This window comes from Rhinatrema bivittatum, chromosome 1, assembly GCF_901001135.1.
Source record: "Rhinatrema bivittatum chromosome 1, aRhiBiv1.1, whole genome shotgun sequence".
NCBI lineage: Eukaryota > Metazoa > Chordata > Amphibia > Gymnophiona > Rhinatrematidae > Rhinatrema > Rhinatrema bivittatum.
Window position 1 is genome coordinate 673,825,964 of NC_042615.1, and position 23,356 is coordinate 673,849,319.

At 45.2% G+C, this 23,356-nt stretch overlaps 1 protein-coding gene across 1 annotated transcript in view; it reads left to right on the forward strand.

Moving 5' to 3' along the window:
- The window catches only part of EDIL3 (EGF like repeats and discoidin domains 3), a 974,710-nt gene that overhangs the window by 645,432 nt on the left and 305,922 nt on the right, over positions 1 to 23,356 (forward strand). The window contains exon 7 of the mRNA XM_029573785.1: positions 7,516 to 7,671. Coding sequence (XP_029429645.1) covers positions 7,516 to 7,671 — 156 coding nt within the window. The remainder of the gene's footprint in view (positions 1 to 7,515; positions 7,672 to 23,356) is intronic.

A 23,356-nucleotide genomic window follows, 5' to 3' on the forward strand; every position in this document is an offset into this window, starting at 1 on the left:
GATAAGAGTGCAAAGCCACTTTATACACTAATTATGCAAGCATACTTTTTCTAACAGATACTTTATCTCTAAATATCATCATCTTTTTGCCATACTTGTATTATTATTTGTAAGGGTTTTAAGCGAATCCCATCCATGAGGAAACCTTTGCTAACTCGATTAGCTAGCAATCGCGTAGGCCTTTTGTATCCTGGATCATGACGTCATTACAGGGGGATGCCCCTGAGGTTCACCCCACTGAAGGTACTTGAAGCAGGGCCATGCGGTGCATGCACCCTAAGGCAGCTGAACAGCATGGTGGGAGGCAGCACCCAAGCCGGTCCGAGGACGCCGGAGAGGACAGCAGGCAGATGCCACGGCAGCCAAATGTCCGTCAACTGCAGGAGGAGTCGCCAGAGAGGTAAGGAGGGCAGAGTGGAAACTTTGGGAAGCGACAGTCGTAACATTACCTTCCTTTAAAGGGCGGTCTCCTCTTTGGGTACCAATCTTCGGTTTAGAAGGATGCGCAAGGTGAAATTGACGGAGCATCTCTTTATCAAGGATGTTAGCCTGAAGCCCCCCGGAAGTTTTCTTCGGGGCCGAAAACTTCCCATGACAGAAGGTATTCAAGTGCTTTGCCTCGTCTTTGGACATCAAGTATCTCTTCAACCTTGTATTCTAGGTCATCTTCTGCGTTGATAACAGGTGGTTCCTGAGTCTTGGAAGTAATTTCGCTGAGAATGAGCAGTTTTAAGAGTGAAATGTGGAAAGCGTTATGGATGTTGAGTCCAGGTGGTAGCTTCAGACTATAGGTGATGTTGCCAAGACGTCGGAGGATTGTCCAACGTAGCAAGGAGCGAACTGAGTGGAGGGTAGCTTCAGTCTGAGGTATTTGGTAGATAACCAGACTTTATCTCCAGGCTTCAAGATTGGCGCTTGAGAATGGTGAGCATGATAATACTTCTTAGCATGGTCACTCGCTTTATTCAGCATGTCCTTTGTCTGAACCCACAAGTTATGGATTTCATCAGCAGTAGCTTGAGCTGTTGGGGACGTCACTGAGAGCTTCAGTGGAAGTGGCAGTGTTGGAGAGCATCCATATACCACTTCAAAGTGTTGATCCAGTTGATGTTGCTGGATAAGAGTTGATGGCAAATTCAGCCCATGGTAGCAGTTTGGCCCAGTTATTCTGATGGGAACTGACGTAGGCACAAATGAACTGCTTCAAAGTTCTATTCATCCGTTCTGTTTGTCCATTTGGTTGCATATGGTAGGCTGAAGTGTAGTCTAGAGAGATGTCAAATAACTTGCACAAGGCCCTCCAGAATCGTGCCGTGACTTGATATCCTCGGTCAGAGACAATGTGACTAGGTAGGCCGTGAAGGTGAAATATGTGCGATATGAAGAGCTTCGCAAGCTCCAAGGCTGAGGGTAAGCCAGGAAGCGCTACGAAGTGGGCCATCTTGCTGAAGCGATCAACTGTTACCCAGATGGTGTTCATTCCTCTGGAAGGGGGTAAATTGACTACAAAATCAGTAGCGATATGTGACCAGGGCTGTTCCGGAACTGGCAGAGGTTGCAGCAGACTCCACGGTTGACCAGAAGCAGGCTTGTTCTTGGCACAATTAGTACAGGATGCCACATAGGAATAGGTATCCTTCTTGATCGTAGGCCACAAATACAACTTCTGTATTTTGAGCAGGGTACGGTGTTGACCAGGATGGCCAGTCAGCTTGGAATCGTGTGCCCAAAAGAGCATCTTCTTCCTGAGGTGTTTTGGTACGATGGTCTTACCAGCGGGCACAGAATGGGTAGTCGCCAAGATGACTTTCTTCGGATCAATTATGTGCTGAGGTTCTTCGGGCACATCCTCCGAGAGAAAGGAGCGTGACAAGGCATCTGCTCTGGTATTTCTGTCTCCGGGGCGATACTTAAGCACAAAGTCAAAACGATTAAAAAATAAGGACCATCTGGCTTGTCTGTGGTTAAGACGTTGTGCGTGGCGGAGATACTCTAGATTTTTGTGGTCCGTGAATACGGTTATTTGATGTTGAGCGCCTTCGAGCCAAGGCCGCCATTCCTCGAATGCAAGCTTTATTGCCAAGAGCTCTTTATCGCCGATCCCATAGTTCTTCTCAGCCAGGGAGAATCGTCGAGAGAAGAAGGAACAGGGACGTAAGGCTTTCGAGTCTCCTGTCTGGCTCAATATGGCCCCCACGCTGACATCTGAAGCATCAGCTTCAAAGATAAAGGGCTTGTTGGGGTCAGGATGTCACAAGCATGGTTCAGTGGAGAAGGCAGTCTTCAGATTCTCAAACGCGGAAATGGCCTCCGCAGACCATTTTGAAGCATTGGCACCCTTGCGGGTCATTGTGGTCAAGGGTACTGTTAAAGAAGAGTAGTTCTTTATGAAGCTTCTATAATAGTTGGTGAACCCCAGGAATCTTCTCAGGGCCTTCAGGCTGGTAGGTTGGAACCAATTTTTGATACTCTCAAGTTTGTGAGGATCCATCTGGAAGCCTTCTTTAGACACAATATAGCAAAGAAAAGGCACTGAGTCTTTGTGGAATTCACACTTAGAAATTTTGGTGTAGAGCTGGTGTTCACGGAGTCAGCGGAGTACTTGTTTGACATCTTCAATGTGAGTGGGCAGGTCCTGGGAGAAAATCAGGATATCATCTAGGTACACCACAACACTCTTGTACAGCAGATCCTGCAAGATGTTGTTCATCATGTTCTGAAATATGGCAGGTGCATTGCACAGACCGAAGGGCATCACTAAGTACTCGAAGTGGCCATCTCAAGTGTTGAAGGCTGTTTTCCATTCATCGCCACTACGAATGTGAACTAAGTTGTAGGCCCCTTTCAGGTCGAGTTTTGAAAATATTTTGGCCCCTTGAAGCCGGTCAAACAGCTCCAAGATTAAAGGCAAGGGGTAACGGTCTTTAATCGTGATCTCGTTCAGACCTCAGTAATCGATACATAGACGTATAGTACTGTCCTTCTTCCCCACAAAGAAAAACCCTGCACCGGCTGGAGACTTTGATGGTCTGATAAACCCCATCTGAAGGTTCTCTTCAATATATTCGGACATTGCCTTGTTCTCAATTGCTGAGAGAGGAAAGACACATCCTTTAGGAGGTTCAGTATTGGGTTTCAGTCTTATGGCACAGTCATAGGACCTATGCGGAGGAACTATGCAGAGGAAGGATAGCGCGGGCCATCCATTGCTCCTACCATGTGACAGGGGCCGGCCAATGGCATGGATACCCTGTCACATGCTAAGGGCAAAGGGCCATCAGTGCCATTTTGATTAGTGGCAGCCGACGGCCCGAGAGCAGGAGATCACTCCCGGGACCCCCACTGGACCACCAGGTACTTTTAAAAAGTTTTTTTTGGGGGGAAGCTAAAGGATGTGTTTTAAAGGGTCGGGTGGGGTTTTTGTTTATCAGCTCGGGCGCAGCCGATAAAAAAAAAAAACGATCGGACCGCACGCAAAAAATTTCCCTATAGTCCCCAAACCCGGAATCAGAACCGATTCCGGTTCTGATTCACATCTCTACTGTCTACTTCCATTGCCATGACTTTCTTGAATCCCAAGACATTCTCAGTCTGCTCCAATCTGGATTCTGTCCTTTACATTCCAATGGGATGGCCCTTGCTAAAGATTCTAGTGATATCTTCATAGCTAAGGCTAGAGATCATAGTAACATGGTCAATGATGGCAGATAAAGACCCTAATGGTCAATCCAATATGGCCAGCAGGTTGTTTAGGGTTATAACTGCTGCTCTGTGCAGGCTATCCCCATGCCTTTTATTAAGGATTATAACTGCTGCTCCATGAAGGTTACCCACATGCCTTCTGTCAAGGGTTATAACTTTCTCTCTGTGCAGGTCACTATTCAATCCTCATTCTGACACTATTATTCACAGAATTTTCATTTATACTCTTTCCTTGATTGAATTCTGCAACTCCATTCTATCTTGGTTTTCCTCTTATCTCTCCCATTATCCTTCTCTATCACTATTTCATTATCAGTTGATATGCCCCAAGACACTATTCTGGGCCTTCTTTATAGTCATTTGCTTGATGATCTGATTCAATACATCTTTATGCCAGTGATTCCCAGTTACATCTCTGCACTGGAACTTTCACCTGAAATCTAGTTGCAGATCTTGACTTATTTGTCTGACAAACCTACCTGGATGTCCAATGCCACCTTAAACTTAACTTATGGCTAAGACAACTTATTATATTTCCTACCAAACTGACTTCTCGTTCCAAACTTTTCTGTTATGAAGGATAGCACCATTATTATCTCTGACCCTTTGGCCCCCAACTTGTAGGAAGGAAAAAAGACTATTGTTGATTGTATTAAATAGAACAAATTTTCATAGATCACAACACATTATAACTTCATAATGATATAACTCCACCCAGGTGTGTCTATACTGCATCAGGGGGACCATAAAACTATTTGTTTCTCTTTGGAGATGGAACCCTCACTGGATGGCTCTTTCACAATCGCTATTACTTCCAGGGTGGGATCTTTTGTAGGGGAAGATATACTTCTAGGGTCCAATGTGATGGGTGACTTTTTTACATATTTCCTTCTCCTTTGTATTCCCTTGGAAATGGGGACGTCCCAATAGTAGGTTCAGGTAGTGAGAAATAAATACTCTGGAGTCACTGTGCTAGTATCCAAAATTAAAATATTTACTGTTCAAACAATGGTGATGAATGGCACAATAACTCAAACTGCAGCACCTCAGAATTATCTTGTTTTCATTTATTATAGTCTCCTTCCCTCTAACTGTGCAGGGCACTCATATCAGGGCCAGGGAAACATCTACTCTCCAAGTCTTGGTGAAGTGGAACTCTTGGGTGGACAGGGTCTCTAGAATGGTCAAAAACCCATTCCAAACTGATAAAGATGATAAAGAGTCTATGGCACAGAGAGTAAATCTTCTTTCACTCTCTCTAGGGTATTAAAAACACCAGATGGGTGTCCATAGTGATGTTTGATTTCCCTTACTCAGGATATTTTTAGTTCTTACACAGTCTCTTTATTTCTTCTATCTGGATCCATGATGGGAGGAATCCTCTTGAAGCAAGCAGCTCTCTTTGCTTCAAACAGGAAGGAAGGGCAGACAAAACTTCTTCCTGGATCTTGAACTCAAAGTCTTTTATCCTCAACTGAATTTAACACTGAAGTTCCTCCTCGCACAGGTCACTACCACTTCAGGAGCAGGTTTGGGCATTCCAGACACAGGGTTCCCCATGCTCTGAGTCCAAGAAAGACCTAGCTGTCTGGTGAGGCTCCTACCACTTAAAAACTCAAAACCCAAAAAATGAACAAAGAGGGAAAATCTTAACCAGCCAGTGAGTGGACTGGAAAAGGAAACCCCTCTCAACCCTGGTTAGAACCACCAAGCAGAGTTTGCCTGGCTCCTCTGACTGGGCTTGAAAAACAACTCTAGCAATACTCTCTGCTTCCTAACTCTCAGCAAACCTAAAAGGATGGCCTCCCAAGGTCTCTGTAGGGAGCTGCTATATAGACGGGGACAACCATTCCAGAACCTTCAAAGGGAGGGGCTGAATTTGAATGGTAATCTCCCCCCTCACACTAACCATTACTCTTACTGACTAAACTAAGAGTTCACCCAGGTCTTAATGGTGACATAACAACATAGGGCCCATCACACTGAAAATCCAGATTTGTGGATGCATAAGATTTGAATGCATATGTCTTATGAGTGCAAATGATTGTACTTAACATCATTCAGTATGTTACTTTAATTATCATACTTAATATATGTTGAGCTTTTTTTTTATATTTACTCTCCTATGCAAAATATATTCAGAAGACTTTGCATTGTTAAAAAATCAGAAGCTTTATATTAAAACAATATGTTTGGAAAGATTCAACCAACACCATATAAACACATACAAATATTGCTAACCTAAAAATATTTGTGGTATTTTTCTTACTGCTCCTAACATGTTGTCAGATATAAAATACAAAGTGTGAATTATGTGGAAAAGGCTAACCAAAAATAATTTTACTAAAGAAATTATAAAATTGTCATAAATGTGATTTCATGTCACAAAAAGAGACCAAGACATGAATCTCCATTGTTCTAAGAGTGCTGAGAGCTCAGAACAATGTTCTTAAAAAGATGTAGTGTGTACAGTATTAGTATTAAAGGAAGATACTTATAGAATACTCATGGTACCTTCTGGAGGAAAGAGAGAGAGAATACAAACATTTAAATGTCTAATAGGTTTCAGTCAAGTACAGAGGGATAGTGATTTTATAATGAGCACACAAGCTCCCATATGCTGAAATTTTAAATCATGCACATAATTACGCGTGTATGATTTAAAATTTGCCTACCACATATATGTGTCCTCCTAATTTTAAGCAGGTACTTAAGAAAACATAGTTCATGTATCTTCCATAGGACTTTGTCAGCTTTAATGCGTACAGGTAAGCGTATTTTCAAACATGCTCATGTGAAGGACATTCTCAGTTTTGACAATAAATTCACCAGTTTGCCCCATCCATTTCGAAGTCATCCAGATTGCTCTGGTTCTACAGCCTTCTAGACCCTTCAGTCATTCATTTTAGGCCTAAACATAGATTTCTGCTGATTTACATCTCACCTAAAGCAGAAGTAAACATGCGTGGCTAACAGCCTACTGTGCACTACAGCTACCGGATTTACATGCTTAAATTGTGGCCCTGCTCCGGAATGCCCCTTACCTGCCCCAACTCTACCTCCTTTTTTAAAACTTGCACATGCATATATACATCCATAATTTGTGGCTTCTAAAATATGCATTGCTGACACACAGCCCATATACTCATGTATATGGGCCTTTTAACACAAGCAACACTTTTAAAATTCACCCAAAGGAAATATGTTCCATAGAAACAAAAAAATTCAAGGATAAAGGAGTCATGATGTAAAGGTGAAGGGAGCCTCCGCAGAAATGCAAGGAAAGTACTATTTAACGACAGGGAACTGGATGCCTGGAACATCCTTCTTTCAGTGGTGATAATAACCAAATGGTCAGAAACTGTATAGGAACTAAGAAACACCTCAGAATTCAAAACATGAACATCTCTTTAATCTGACAAGTTAATTTTTTTTAAATTGAATCTGTAAACTATTGGTTGCTCAAAAATCTATATGGAAACAATGTCAGGCAAAATACTAGGGGAAGAAAACCTTTCCTAAATGAATGTTGTAAAACTTGGTGCAGGATTATTCACATAGAATCAGTGCACAATTTTTTCATAATTCCATCTATGTTAAAAACATATCTTCACCTCACTTCAGCATATAATGTTTGCATATTACAAACAAATGTATCATATGTATGAAATGCCATATGTGAATATTTGATTTGCATACAACTTCAAGATTTCTGCATAAAAAACCAAAGTTTATGTATATTGGTTCTGACTATAATTTTGAAAATTTGACTTTGTCTATCAAGCTAGTAACAATATTGTGTTCTTACTCCAGATAAACTTGCAAAGGAAAATGAGAGTCACTGGAGTTTTGACTCAAGGTGCGAAGAGAATTGGAAGTCCAGAATATATAAAGTCTTACAAAATTGCATATAGCAATGATGGGAAGTCATGGACAACATACAAAGTAAAGCAAACCAATGAAGATATGGTAAGAAATAAACATGAAGTAATGTGATTTTTATACTGGCCCATTGTCAATTTTCAGTTGAGCTCTTTCATTGTTCCTTGACTTCAGTGGGATTTACCACTATGTTGCTGTGATGTGCTATTTCTCCTACCACATTAGAAAAATTGATAGTCATGACTCATGACTGTTGAATCTTTCAAAGAAAAATATAGTCTAGGTCTGTATTTCCCAGCCTTTTCATGGCCAAGGCACACCTACATTAACAAAAATGTTGTGAATCACACTAACCTCCACAGAGCAAGCAGTGCAGATATGGAGGATTATATGGCCAAAAGGAAAGCACTGAAAACCGTGTAAGTTACTCTTCCAAATTTTAAAACAGAAAGAGAGGGGTAGAGATTAAGGGTGTGCATTTGTTTTCGATGTATTGGCAATCCGCAATGTATATGTCCCTATTCGTTATATTCGTGGGGAAGCGAAACGTATCTCAACTCCCAACGAATATAACTTATCATCCATTTCATCTGTTGCACAGTGCACGGTGTGCGTGCGCGCTTTTCTTCGCCGCCATTTCGGTGTATCCACTATCCAGAGCCAAAAACCAGCCCTTTCCTGTGAGTCATCAGTGACTCACAGGAAAGGGTCAGACAGGTTGGCACGGATACCAGAATGCAGCGTATCAGCGATAACATTTTGTGAAATGCACTGAATGCAGCCAATCGTGCTGTCATTCAGTGCTCAGTGATGATTTTCCTGATGACCCAGCACTATATATACTTAAGCACGCAGCGAGCCACACACTTTCTTTGCAGGGGTGGTGTGGGGAGGTGGTCTCTGTGGAAGCAGGCTGCACTCAGAGCTAGTCTGAGTTCAGAAATCTCTATTGAATTGCTAGCTAGGCTAGTTAGTAGGGAAAAAAAGCTATTTATTCTTTATTTGGCTGCAGTGCCTGTGCCAGCTAGCCCTGTTTGTTTTTTAAGCAGTTTATTTAGGTGATCTGAGACGGTCTCTCTGTGCCAGGGAGAGAAGCTGCTAGCAGTGCCATGTTGTTTCATTCACCCTCTGGGCTAGGCTGCAAGCAAGCACCATTTGGGTGTTGTGGCTGGGAGAGATATATTCAATTTTGTGCACACCACATATGTTACATTAGTGCATAGCAAGGCACTGTGACAGTGGGCAGTGGGTAGTTTAACAGACTGAACTTTATTATTGGGACAGTCTGTGCAGTGAAACCCCCAGTCTGCCTCTTTTGTGCATACTATATACAACTCCCAACGAATATAACTTATGCATACTATATACATTCTGTATATAGTTTTGATGTAAATAGTTTTGATGTAAGGGCTCCCCCCTAATTTCAATTATATGTTTCCTAGTTCAGTATATTATCTGTTTTATGTAAGGGCCCCGCCCAATGGTTTTGTGTTCACTGTAAACCGATGCGATGTGCGAACGGTCATCGGTATAAAAGAAACGTTAAATAAATAAATAAATAAATAAATACAAGTAAGCTGCGTGTATGTGCACACCACACACATTACATTAGTGCATAGCAAGGCACTGTGACAGTGGGCAGTGAGTAGTTTACAGACTGAACTTTATTATTGGGACAGTCAGTGCAATGAAATCCCCAGTCTGCCTCTTTTGTGCTTACAAGCAAGCTGTGTGTGTGTGCACACCACACACGTTACATTAGTGCATAGCAAGGCACTGTGAAAGTGGGCAGCCAGTAGGCACTAGGCAGTGACATTAAATCCATAATGTCAGGGAAAGCTAGATGTAATCGAGTGATTGGGACTGACAGAGGAGGCACTTCAAAAGGCACTAGTGCCACTCCACCATTAAAGTTAAAAAGGGACCTGTCACAATCTAAACTCTTTGGAGGGGCAGGCAGTTCCATCCAGAAAAAAATGAAATCTGACCATGAGGCATCGCCATCGCCACCCAAAAGTAGCAGGGGTACAGAAGTCTCGACTAACACTTAGCGTTGACAATGTAGCGCAGTCACTGTTTGCTTCTGATTCAGAAGAAGAATCATCTTGTGTGGGATTCTCATCAGAAACGGAAGAAGTAATAGCTGACAAAGCTTTAGGAGGATCAGTTAATCCTGTATTAGCCTCCACTTCAGTGCAGCAGGGGAGAGATGAAACTGATGATGAGGAGGAGGAAGAGCACTCAGCGCAGGCATAGAGGGTGACTGAGGCCCCTGTCATTGCTTCTCAGGGTGCACCCACTACTTCAGCTCCAGTGCCAGCATCCACTCCCAAGGCTTTAGAGAATGGAGGATCATGAAAGACATCTGCGATCTGGAGCCACTTTAAAGTGAAGGATGACCCACGTTTTGCTCGGTGTAATTAATGTGGCAGGGATATTAGCAGAGGCAAGCAAATGGGACATCTATCTAATTTTGGCATGACACATCATATGAAGAAGCAACACCCAACAAGAGTACTGACATCTGGGGATGGTGGCAGTACTAGTCAGGGGACCCCTTCCAAGCAGCGTAAAGTGGTTCAAAAGCAACAGAGTCAGGTAGCAGGCCAGAAACTCCCTGACATGTGGCAGAAGCAACAACCCACCATGGAGGAAATTGGGTGGAGTGCGGTAACGCTATCCTGGGGTAGGAGGCAGGCAGCCTCAGAAGTTGTAACCAGGAGCATTGGGGAAATGATTGCCCTTGATGACCAGCCCTTGCAGTTAGTGGAGAATGTGGGTTTCAAGCGTGTTCTGAAGCTCGTAGTTCCAAATTACAAAGTCCCCTCCAGAACCACATTTAGCAGAAATGTCATTCCCAGCCTGAACAAGCAGTGTCACAGTCGCATGCAAGCATTGCTAGCTAAGGCAGAGAGGAGAGTGCATTTCACCCGCGATATCTGGACCACCATGAATGCTCCACACTCTTACCTCTCCCTGACAGCACACTGGTGGGACCTGGCTGAGGCAGGGGCAGGGGCAGGCAGCAGCACTATTACTGAACAAGTATCAGGGTGGAAGTGGGCTTTACTGCATACCCACCTGACGGACCAGGCCCATACCACAGCCAATATTCTAGCATGCATTAGACAGATGTTGGAAGGCTGGCAACTACACCAGTGAGACAGGAATCCTCAGGCAGGGTTCTTTGTCACAGACAGTGGTGCAAACATGGTTAAGGCAATAAACGATGGGCACTTTAAGAACATCCGATATTTTGCACACACTCTGCACCTGGTAGTGAAGTCAGCTCTGGGGTTGGATTCCAATGACAAAGATAATGAATACCTGCATAGGTTAATACAGAAGTACAGGAACATAGCAGCACACTTCCACATAAGTGTGAAGGCGGGGCAGGTTCTCCGACAAAAGCAGACTGATTTGGAGATGCCTCACAAGCGTCTCAATCAAGACTTGCCACCCGGTGGAATTCCACTATGATGCTCGATAGGTTAGTGGAGCTGCAGACACCCCTTCATGAATTTTCAGGTACAATGGACATAGGTGTGCAGAATCCCCTAGGGCATCATGATTGGTTAATCATAAATCAGCTGGTAAAAATCCTGCAGCCCTTCAAGGATGTCATGGAGGAGCTGAGTTCCAGAAGTGCCACCTTGGCTGAATGAACATTTGGAGGCCTTTAAACAGGAAGAGAGAATGACAATTGAGGTGCTGCATTATCTGGACGTTTTGCAGCAGCAGGTAGAAGAGAGATTAAGGCCTTTAACAGAACAGAACACATACATGCTCGCCACAGTCTGTGATCCCAGTGTGAAAGGGAAACTCGCCCTACAGTATGATTGTCTCTTATTGGTGAAGGACCTGCTATTAGCAAAAGTCCGAGAACAGGAGCGCCATAGGCAGAGACAGATTAGGCATGAGGCAGAAGTAGAAACAGCGGGCACTTCAGAGAGTTGTGCTGCTAGCCCAAGCAGGAAAAGCACTGTGTCAGCGACAGATAGTACCTCCTCCTCCACTTCAGAAGGCCAAAGGCATGTTGCCCATAAAGATTCATCTGTTGTGCAACGGGCTAGAGAGAAAGCAGCTGGCATGAGTGAATCTCAGCCCACCCAAGCAAAGGAGACACCAGCACAGCTTTCAGTGACACAGTATCTCTCAGAGCCGACAGAGAACATGCAGACAGATCTTCTGGCATATTGGGCACACGTCCACGTTCTTGCCACATCTAGAAAAAGTGGCTCAGTGATATCTGTCATGTCCACCAACCAGTGTGCCCAGTGAACGTGTCTTTTCAATGACAGGGGATATCATGAGCCCTCACCGCTCAAGGCTGGCACCAGAGTTGATGGAAATGCTAGTGTTTTTGAAAGTAAACCTGCCTTTGCTTGGGTTTCCAAATTTTCACTGTGAATGGCAAGATGAGTAAAGGCAATTGAAAGCCTTGCAGCAGCAGTTGCAACTGCCTCCTGTGCTCCAGATAATATAAACACTGCAGCACATGTACCTGACCTGAAACGCTGTGCATGACCATCCACTGTCCAGGCCATAAGTACCTAAAAGGGCCTGACCTAAAACGCTGTGCCTGTCCGTCCACTGTCCAGGTCTTATGTCCCTACAAGGGCTTGACCTCTGTCCTCAACTGCTGTGCCTGTCCATCCAGGCCTTATGTCCCTAGGTGGGATTGACTCTGTCCGGTATTGCTGTGCCTGTCTATCCAGGCCTTATGTCCCTAGGTGGGATTGACCTCTGTCCTCGAATGCTGTGCCTGTCCGTCTAGGCCTTATGTCCCTTCGTGGGCTTGACCTCTGTCCTTTACTGCTGTGTCTGTCCGTCCAGGCCTTATGTCCCTAGGTGGGATCGACTCTGTCCTGTATTGCTGTGCCTGTCCATCCAGGCCTTATGTCCCTATGTGGGATTCACCTCTGTTTTCGGCTGCTGTGCCTGTCCATCCAGGCCTTATGTCACTAGGTGGGATTGACTCTGTCCTCGATTGCTGTGCCTGTCTGTCCAGGCCTTATGTCCCTAGGTGGGCTTGACCTCTGTCCTCGACTGCTGTGTTTGTCCGTCCAAGCCTTATGTCGCTAGGTGGGATTGGCTTTCTCCTCGATTGCTGTGCCTGTCCATCCAGCCCTTATGTGCTTACAAGGGTTTGACCTCGATTGCTTTGCCTGTTCATCCAGGCCGTATGTCCCTAGGTGGGATTGACTCTATCCTCGATTGCTGTGCCTGTCCGTCCAGGCCTTATGTCCCTACAAGGGTTTCACTTCGATTGCTTTGCCTGTTCGTCCAGGCCTTATGTCCCTACGTGGGCTTGACCTCTGTCCTCGACTGCTGTGCCTGTCCATCCAGGCCTTATGTCCCTAGGTGGGACTGACATTGTCCTCAATTTCTGTGCCTGTCTGTCCAGGCCTTATGTCCCTACAAGGGTTTGACCTTGATTGCTTTGCCTGTTCGTCAAGGCCTTATGTCCCTACGTAGGCTTGTCCTCTGTCCTCGACTGCTGTGCCTGTCCATCCAGGCCTTATGTGCCTAGGTGGGATTGACTCTGTCCTCGACTGCTGTGCCTGTCCATCCAGGCCTTATGTCCGCTACAAGGGTTTGACCTCGATTGTTTGGCCTGTTTGTCCAGGCCTTATGTCCCTAGGTGGGATTGACTCTGTCCTCGATTGCTGTGCCTGTCCGTCCAGGCCTTATAACCTTACAAGTGTTTAACCTCGATTGCTTTGCCTGTTCATCCAGGCCTTATGTCCCTATGTGGGCTTGACCTCTGTCCTCTACTGCTGTGCTTATCTGTCCAGGCCTTATGTCCCTAGGTGGGATTGACTCTGTCCTCAATTGCTGTGCATGTCCTTACAGGCCTTATGTCCCTACAAGGGTTTGACCTCGATTGCTTTGCCTGTTCGTCCAGGCCTTATGTCCCTACATGGGCTTGACCTCTGTCCCCGACTGCTGTGCCTGTCCATCCAGGCCTTATGTCCCTAGGTGGGATTGACTCTGTCCTGTATTGCTGTGCCTGTCCATCCAGACCTTACGTCCCTAGGTGGGATTCACCTCTGTCCTCGAATGCTGTGCCTGTTCATCCAGGCCTTATGGCCCTAGGTGGGATTGACTCCATCCTCGATTGCTGTGCCTGTCTGTCCAGGCCTTAAGTCCCTACAAGGCTTTGACCTCAATTGCTTTGCCTGTTCATCCAGGCCTTATGTCCCTACGTGGGCTTGATCTCTGCCCTTGACTGCTGTGCCTGTCCGTCTAGGCCTTATGTCCATAGGTGGAATTGACTCTATCCTCGATTGCTCTGCCTGTCCTTATAGGCCTTATGTCCCTACAAAGGTTTGACCTCGTTTTCTTTGCCTGTTCGTCCAGGCCTTATGTCCCTACTTGGGCTTGACCTCTCTCCTCGACTGCTGTACCTGTCCATCCAGGCCTTATGTCCCTAGGTGGGATTGACTCTGTCCTCAACGTCTGTGCCTGTCCATCCAGGCCTTATGTCCCTAGGTGGGTTTGACTCTGTCCTCGATTGCTGTGCCTGTCCATCCAGGTCTTATGTCCCTAGGTGGGATTGTCTCTCTCCTTGATTACTGTGCCTGTCCGTCCAGGCCTTATGTCCCTACAAGGGTTTAAGCTCGATTGCTTTGCCTGTTCATCCAGGCCTTATGTCCCTACGTGGGCTTGACCTCTGTCCTCAACTGCTGTGCCTTTCCATCCAGGCCTTATGTCCTTAGGTGGGATTTTCTCTGTCATTGAATGTTGTGCCTGTCCGTCCAGGCCTTATGTCCCTACGTGGGCTTGACCTCTGTCCTCGACTGCTGTGCCAGTCTGTCCAGGCCTTATGTCCCTACATGGGTTTGACCTCTATCCTCGACTGCTGTGCCTGTTCGTCCAGGCCTTATGTCCCTAGGTGGGATTGACTCTGTCATGTATTACTGTGCCTGTCCATCCAGGCCTTATGTCCCTAGGTGGGATTGAGTCTGTCCTCGATTGCTGTGCCTGTCCATCCAGGCCTTATGTCCCTACAAGGGTTTGACCTTGATTGTTTTGCCTGTCGATCCAGGCCTTATGTCCCTAGGGGGGATTGACTCTGTCCTCAGTTGCTATGCCTGTCCGTCCAGGCCTTATGTCCCTAGGTGGGATTCACCTCTGTCCTTGATTGCTGTGCCTGTTCATCCAGGCCTTATGTCCAGTCCTAACGGTTGAAACCTCATTGCAAAGAGAAATCTCAGTCTCTGGCAATTCAAACTAGTAATCCTTCACAGCATGGACCCTTAAATAAAACAAACAGTTTTCTTTAGTTTCAGGGCATAGAAGAGAACTTCCTCCTTCTTGTTTATGAAGTCATGATCTGTTTGCAAATGCTTAAATCCTAACACTTTGTACCATTATACACTCTATGGGCCAACCCATTCCTGGGAGCTCTTTCCTGCTCAAAGGAATGGGAACTCTCCCCGTTGTTGCAGCCTATCTCTTACCACCTCGTGCTCGTGCTCCACTCTAGAAGCCAACCCATTCCGGGGAGCCCTTCCCGGCTTAAAGGAAAGGGAACACTACCGGGTGTAGCCAGTCTGTATCTACCCTCTAACCCATGTTGAACCGCTGTTTACATGGTAACCTCCTCTGCCTCGGCCTTAAAAATTCTCTTTTGTATATCTGCTAACTCTACTAGATTTTAAAAGGCCAGCGAGAGCTCAGTTGGCGCCAACGGAAACACCCCACTCTAGGGGTGAACCCATTCTAGGGAGCCCTTTCCTGCACAAAGGAAAGAGAACTCTCCCCGGGTGTAACCAGCCTGTATCTACCCTCTGCCTCTGTGCCTTGCTGCCATACACCAGATGACTCACTCAACTCCTTGTGGTGTTCTGGCCACTATCATGGTTGCTCAATGTGTTGGGGCTAGTCTTTCTGCTTGCTATGTTCCTCCTTCATTGTGCTGTAGGATGTCGATGCCACTTGTCTTGCCGCTTTGCCTGTCGTGCTGCCTTCGATGGTTCATGCATCTGTTATCGGTGCTCTCTTTTTAAGCTGTGGTGTGTTTTTGACACTCTCGCTGCTGCTTTGTGCCTCTATTAAAGCACTCTTCTTGCCACTACTGGTACCCCTTTGCCCCTTTAAAGTACCTTAGGCTATTCATGCCACTTTGGTGCCACTTTGCCACAGTCTAAATACCTTGGAGCTGTTTTGATGTTCTGATGATTGCTCCCCAGAAGTTTAATCAAAATTGATAATAAAACCCCAGTTCTGCAGCCAAAAATAGGCTGCAAATATTTCCCCCATTGACTTTAATGGGAACCAGAAAACGAATGCACGTATCAATGTATCGGGGCACCATTGAACGAATGCAACATATCTGGGCCCCGACAAATACGTATCCCGAATGCAACAAATACTTTCTGGCTGAACATCCCTAGTAGAGATACATATGAACCCATCACTATGGACCAGCTCCTTCTTTATATAAGTGCATGAGAAGGGAAAAGTTAAGTGTGAAACAGGCGTCTGGCTCAGTTAGTTACCTTGACTGCCGCATATGGCTGTCAGAACTCCTTTACTACTACAATCTCAACACTCAAAGTGAGTTATATCCACTTCTAAGTTCATGCTCTCTCCATTTCACTCAACCTAGGGACAGGATAGAGGCTTGAAGAACTCAAAGATGAGGAATATGAAGAGATGCTGTGTGTAATGTATGTGCTGCACAAAATGGGGCATGTCAGTCCATGCCCTGCATATTGCCCATTAATTACCACACTCCAAGACTTATGATGTAGCTAGGAAGAAGAGGCATGCATACTTACATATGTTCTCAGAAAGGAATTTCTACAAATTTAAGAGCTACCACTGGTCTCTCTTATTGCTGTGAGGTCCTGATAGCAGAGCCCAAAAGCTGGTCTGGATATGAACATCAGGCAATCGTGACATTTCTGTGGTACACCTGTTGAGATTTGAGGCACACCAGTGTACCACTGGTTGGGAAAAACTAGTCTAGGTGTTAAAATAGTTCTCCCATTCTCTTCAGGTAGGGGTAATTTTCAAATAACTCACTTACCTCTAGATTCATCAAAAAGTATTAATAACACATTTATATCTCCCACATTAAGAAAAAGGGGCATGTTTATGGAAATTTTACAATTACTGCAGTACATGGTAACTTACTGCTTTGCATCGGTAGTATCGCATGGTACGGTAAACTTAGTGCGCCTTGTGATAATCCCTATTTTTCGCATCTTGCGCTGGGGAGGAGAGAGCAAGCCTCTGGGGAGGGCCGCCCTGTGTGCACCTATTTATATCTCTATAGGAGGACCACATAATAGGTCAAGGTGAGGTGTTGGTTGTGGTTTAGGTTTTAGGGGCCAGTTTTGCATGCAGAGTGAGACATACGAACAGCACACTACACCTTGATGAAGATTTGATGTCATTTGGAGTGAGGAAAGTCTCAAAAAGATGAAATTACTACTTTGTTTTCTCATCCTAGCTTGATGGACTCTATAACAGGGTACCATCAAGCTAAGGTGAGATAACATAGTACAAAATTTCATCTTTGCACTAATTACCTATGTGAAGAGCTAAGTTAGCGCAAAATGTGATAATGTTTTTATACTTTGTGATAAGTGCCAGACCTGTTGTATTTCCTGCATACAACCACTGGGGGACCATGTTTAATGGGAGGGAGAGAGAGAGAGAGAGAGAGGCTAGGTTCTCTCTCTCTCTCTCCCCCCCCCCCCCCCCAGGCTGTTGCTCTGGGAGCTTCAAACTTACTAAAACAGGCCTTTCAGGAGACATCACAAAATGCTCTAACACCTTACCACCCCATAACACAAGCTATCACATAGCTTAATGCTACTGAAAATGGTGTAGTTAAAATCAGCATTAAGTCTGTGCAATAGCACTTCACAGACTGGCAAACCCAGCCCACCCCTGTCTCCTCCTCTTTTTCAGATTTGCATCGCATCATATGATATGGTGCTATCGCGTGCGTTAACGGGGCTTTTCGCATGCAAAAACGCCTTAGCGCATTTTGATAAATGACCCCCTTGGTGGGTTATATATATGTTTACACAGATTTAAAAAAAAAAAATTACCTGGATTGTTTCTCTTTGAAAGTTAACAAATGAAAAGTTGGTACACTAAAAGCATCCACATTATTTGTATTTTGCTATCTACCTTATAAATGGATTCTGACCGATGGCCCGCAAATGCCCAGTAAAGAGCAGCTCTACTGCGCATGCGTGGAGCAGAGATCTGCCCGACATGCCAAGCATGCGTGGGCGACAGAGCACGCCAGTCACAGCCGGGGGGGGGGGGGGGGGAGGAGCAGCGGCGGACACGGTGTTTTGCGGTAGGGAGGAGCAACAGCAGACGCGGCGTTTTGCAGCGGGGAGGAGCAGCGGCGGGTGGTATCCGAGCGTCGGATGGGCCAGCAACGAGCCCGGTGGTGAGGCGAGCGCGTGAGAGGGACCCCCGGAGAGCACGTCGGGCCGACAACTGGAGCCCGTCCGTCCGTTGCCGGGGAAGGGGGGAGGGAGGGACAGCAGTGAAAACGGGCCGAAAACTTGAGCCCTTCCCTCCGAAGCCGGGGAAGGGGGGGAGGGAGCTGGGAAGGGGGGAGGGACAGCAGTGAAAAGTTGGGCTGACAACAGCCTGAGCCCGTCCCTCCGCCACCACCAGAGAATGGGTTAGGGAGGACCAGCATGCAAAGGGACAGCAGTAAGAAGCCACAGTACACAGGGAGGGAGGTACGGAGAGAGGGACAACAGCTGGCCCTGTAGAAGAGATCAAGAGGGAGTGGAAGAAGGCTGAGGGAGAGGGAAGGGGTTGAGGATGAGGTGAGAGGGTAAGGAACGGGGAGATGAGGGGATGGAAGGAAGAGGATACAAGTGCATAAGTGGGAAGGGTAAGTTGTGGAGAAGAGAAAGAGGGAGTGAAAGAGGGCTGAGGGAGAGGGAAGGGGTTGTGGATGAGGTGAGAGGGGAAGGAAAGAGAAGATGAGAGGGGATGGAAGGAAAAGGTAAGAGGATATGAGTGCATAAGTGGGAAGGGTAAGACGTTCTGGAGAAGAGAAAAATGGAGTGGAGGAGGGCTGAGGAACAGGGTAGGGGTTGTGGATGAGGTGAGAGGGGAAGATGAGAGGGGATGGAAGGAAAAGGGAAGAGGATATCAGTGAGTAAGTGGGAAGGGTAAGAAGTTGTGGAGAATAGAGCGGCTCTGACCGACCTGCCAATCTGATTAATGGAATCTCGCCCATTTTAACGGGCTTAACTGCTTGTTTGTGTATATTGAGGGCAGGAGAGGGGGTATGGACATTCTAGAAAGTACGTTTGAAAAATGAATCCATGCATGCTGTTTTATTCCCTGACCTAAACATGCTCACATGAGTGCCTCTTTTATTTTTCTATGGCTAAACTTATGTACATTGTGGAACTTGTGTGTACTTTTAACTGCATTAAAGGGAAATTTTCAGTCAGGTTCTTTTACTTGGATAAATACATTTTAAAAATTGCCCTTGTAATGTATGTGCTAACTAGGACCACAGGAAAGTAATGCCACACAATCAGACACAGCAATATTCTCACAACCAATTCCATAGTAAGAGTGTATAGAGCTCATCTATATTTTAGTAGACTTCTGCTTTTCCTAAGAATTAGACTAATTCTTCTTAGAACATTTTCACATAAGGAACTTATTCACACCCCCCCCCCCCCCCCCCCAGCTTGACATCAGTAACCAATGCAATTTGGGAAGGGGAAGGCAAAACCTTGAATTATGCAATTATGCATGTACAAGAGAATTTAATTAAGGAACTCCATATTCAATCTTAAGTAAGTGAATAAATGTTAGTTTAAGTAGAAATTGATAGAATACATTGTCTCTTTACATGTATTTATATACTAATGTAAAAACTCTCAGAGTAGGAAACACTAGAAATATAACTGTAATATCCCAGTCTAATAGTTGTGTGTGCCAAAACCATGCAAATGACCATCATATATTGGATGCATATTTTCACAGTCTATATGTTGTTTTTTTAGGTGTCTATAATCATTGTCAAACTAACTTTAGATTGCTTGAAATGAACTCCTTTTCATGTTTTTTAAAATGCAGATAAATATGTCCCTTTAATCACTTATTTTAATATAAAATGTCCAAAATATGGGGCAGATTTTCAGAGCCCTGCTCGCCTAAATCCGCCTAAATCCGGGCAGATTTAGGTGAGCAGGGCCCTGCGCGCCGGTGCGCCTATGTTCAATAGGCCTACCGGAGCGTGCAGACCCCGGGACTCGCGTAAGTCCCAGGGTTTGGCGAGGGGGCGTGTTGGGGGCGGGCCCGGTCGTCGCGGCGTTTTGGGGGCGTGTCGGCAGCGTTTTGGGGGCAGGCCCAGGGCGTGGCTACGGCCCGGGGCGGTCCGGGGGCGTGGCCGCGCCCACCGTACCCGCCCCCAGGTCGCGTCCCGGCGCGCTAGCGGCCCGCTGGCGCGCGGGGATTTACGCCTCACAGAGGGAGGCGTAAATCCCCCGACAAAGGTAAGGAGGGGGTTTAGACAGGGCCGGGTGGGTGGGTTAGGTAGAGGAAGGGAGGGGAAGGTGAGAGGAGGGCGTTAGAGGATTCCCTCCGAGGCCGCTCTGATTTCGGAGCGGCCTCGGAGAGAATGGAGGTAGGCTGCGCGGCTCGGCGCGCGCCAGCTATACAGAATCGATAGCCTTGGGCGCGCTGATCCGGGATTTTAGCGGCTACGCGCGTATCTACTAAAATCCCGCGTACTTTTGCAAAAGTAAGCCTATTCGCGCGGTCTGAAAATCTACCCCTATAGGTACAAAGACCAAACCTAACACTGGCATGGTGTTTCAAGATCTGCAGCTCTGCATCAGGGGTCTAGGATGGCTTCACAGCTCAAACGTTTATACACAGAAATGAAGAGGACTGCCACCATTTTGAATTAAAAAGGGCACAAAAATGCTCACCAATCAGAACACAGAGAAATATACACAATTAAAAAATAAATGTATATTTAAACAAAAATGTAATTTCCATAATGTTATGAAAATACAAAAGTACTATAGAAATTTTTCAGCTTATAAAACAAGCTTCAGACCAAGGCTTTCCCACTAATAAAGAGAGGATGTTCCTTCAGAGAAAATATCTGAGGATTCCAGTATAATATGGAGTACCTAGGGTATATAAATCTTTAAAAAATCCTCCATGATGCCTTACTATGTCTGCAAATAGCTTCTTATTGGAGCCTTTGGCTATTTTTGCAGCCTTTAGTGAAACAATCTATTTCATTTATAAAACATTCAGCACACATGCTAAGAAACTTGATCATTTATCAAATATTCCTAATAATGTAATCATTTTATCATTGGACATTAACTCTCTCTATACTAATAAGCTACAACGTGCAAGATTAAACATAATTCAGACTGCCCTTAAGCAGAGACTGTCTCCATAGAGCGTTCTTTTGTTTATGCCTTAGCATCATTGGTTTTATGTAAGAATTATTTTGATTTAAAACACAATTTATTCTACAAACACATTGGACTGCAATGGGCTTTCCAGTTGCAGTACTGGACATTGCCAATTTTTATGTTGCTAAATTTGAGGAAGAAATGCTCTATTCCTTTCCATAGTTCCAGCATATTAGAACCTGAAGTAGATATATTGACTTTTTTTTGTGTGTGGACAGGAAGTGAAGAAGATTTGATTATTTTCCATTAGTAGTTGAATAATGGTTGAAAATACTCATTTACATTTCACCATGTACAATGGGGGCAGTGGAAAGGCTACGTCTATAACCTCTTTCCCCCCCCCCCCCCCCCCTGGAATTTGATCTCCAAAGACTCACGCAGCTCAACATTCGATAACAAGAGTTTTATTATATTGGACAAATTAATGGCCACAGCTCATATGCATTACATTAACAAGTAATAAATAAATACAACAACAAGCAACATTAGCAATAATAAACAATCCTGAAACTTTGTTAACTTAACTACAGATTAACCAACGCTCCCCTGCTAACAAGTGCTAATAACATAATTCCCTGAGGCGCATGCACACCACCCGGCCATAGAAGCCGGGCAGCTGCCACTGACCCCCTGGCCCTGGAAGCCACTGGTGACCCAACCGTAGAAGTCAGGGTCGTTTGGTCCAAGCACCTCAGTACTCATCCTGTCCCTCACCCCTCTTGGTCGTTGAAGTGTCAAGGGTCTGTGTTGGGACGCTGGCCCAGTCGGAGCCGCTTGCTCCAGAGGTCCGAGGGCCGCCGGCCCCCGGGCCGTGAACTGCATAACCTAAAGGCGGGGATATGGAAAACGAAACTAACCCGGCGGTGCCTGGCCGAAAAGGGGGTCACACGCGCTGTGCTTCCCCTTTTCTACCCAGGCACCGCCGGGCCCGCCCCCCCTCTCCCCGTTCTGCTCCCACCCGCTTCGCCTTCCCCGCCCACATTGTGCCCTGCTCCCTAATGGAGTCATGGGCTCTTTATCATCACAAAAAGGTTTTTTTTTAGATATATTGATCAAGAAAGAAAACATAGTTCTTACAACCACTCAGTACAGCATATCAACTAAACAGGATAACTTACCACACTTTCAGAGTTTTCATCCCAGATTATTTAAATGTGGTTTGCTGGTTGGTCAATTATTTAGTTTAAGACGGGTGTCTTTTAGTGTAATGTAGCTCAAACTTCAATCTGAAGATCTGATTAATAGATTTTTAGTGCAAGGCTATCCCATGAGAACAATTAAAGCAGCATATAATACAACTCGTTTTGCAGACCTATCTCAGTTATTGGAATATAAATTATTATTCCTTGTCTTTCTGCTGCACTTATCCAGAAAACTCTTGGGATTCATACCTTGCCTCACTGCTGTCGAAGGTAGAATGTCCAATTACTTCATTATTTTTATATCTGACATCACTTGTTTTATTTAAGCACTAATGGAACCCTTAACATTCTGTATTCTCTATCTCCAAGTGCTGTGAGGTTCTTTCTAGTGTAGCAGAAATCCTTCAAAACCTTTTATTAAGGAAAGCTGTCTTTATTGGTCATCTCTCTTAGGGCCTGGCTCCCAGCTAGAAGACTGAAAGAGCAAGCCTGCTTTTTAATTGTTACCTCCCCTTTTGGCAGAGGACATGGATGAGCACAGTGGCCGTTAAATTCTCTCTTTGAGCTTTTCCTGCCTTTACGCATCAGAAAAAAAAAAAAAAATAACAGTTTCCACAAACAGCTTTTACATACCTTGAGGAAAGTTTTATTTGCTTTTAAGAGGAATCTTTGAAGGAGGCCGAGATGTCTGAGTTAAACATGTATTGTGTTTGTGATGATCAAGCTGTTCAGAGAGCTCCACAGTTTGCCCTGCTTGTGCTTCTTCAGAGACAACTTCAGGTGAGCAGCTCAGCAAAAAATGTAAAAAGGAGCACCTTATAAGAAGCAAAAAGCAATCTTCCTCGAAATCAGGCAAATCTAAACACATTATCATAGGCTAATGCTGCAGGAGCCATACTAAATTCAATATGTGCCATTTCAGTGGGGATACAACCTACTTTCATTCAAAATATAGATTGTTTTGAGGAGATGCCCAGCCTAGAGATCTGTGTTCAAGCCAGAAAAGTTCAGATTTTCAGACTTCAGAATTTTACAATTTCATGCAGTTTGCTTTTAAAACATGGCAACATCTAAATGTTTCAGAAGAGGCTGCAGCACTGAATAACACTGTTACGCTGGAGGTGGACTCTTGGCCTGGTGCAAGATTGGTACGGCCCTCTGGTCGGACCCAGAGAG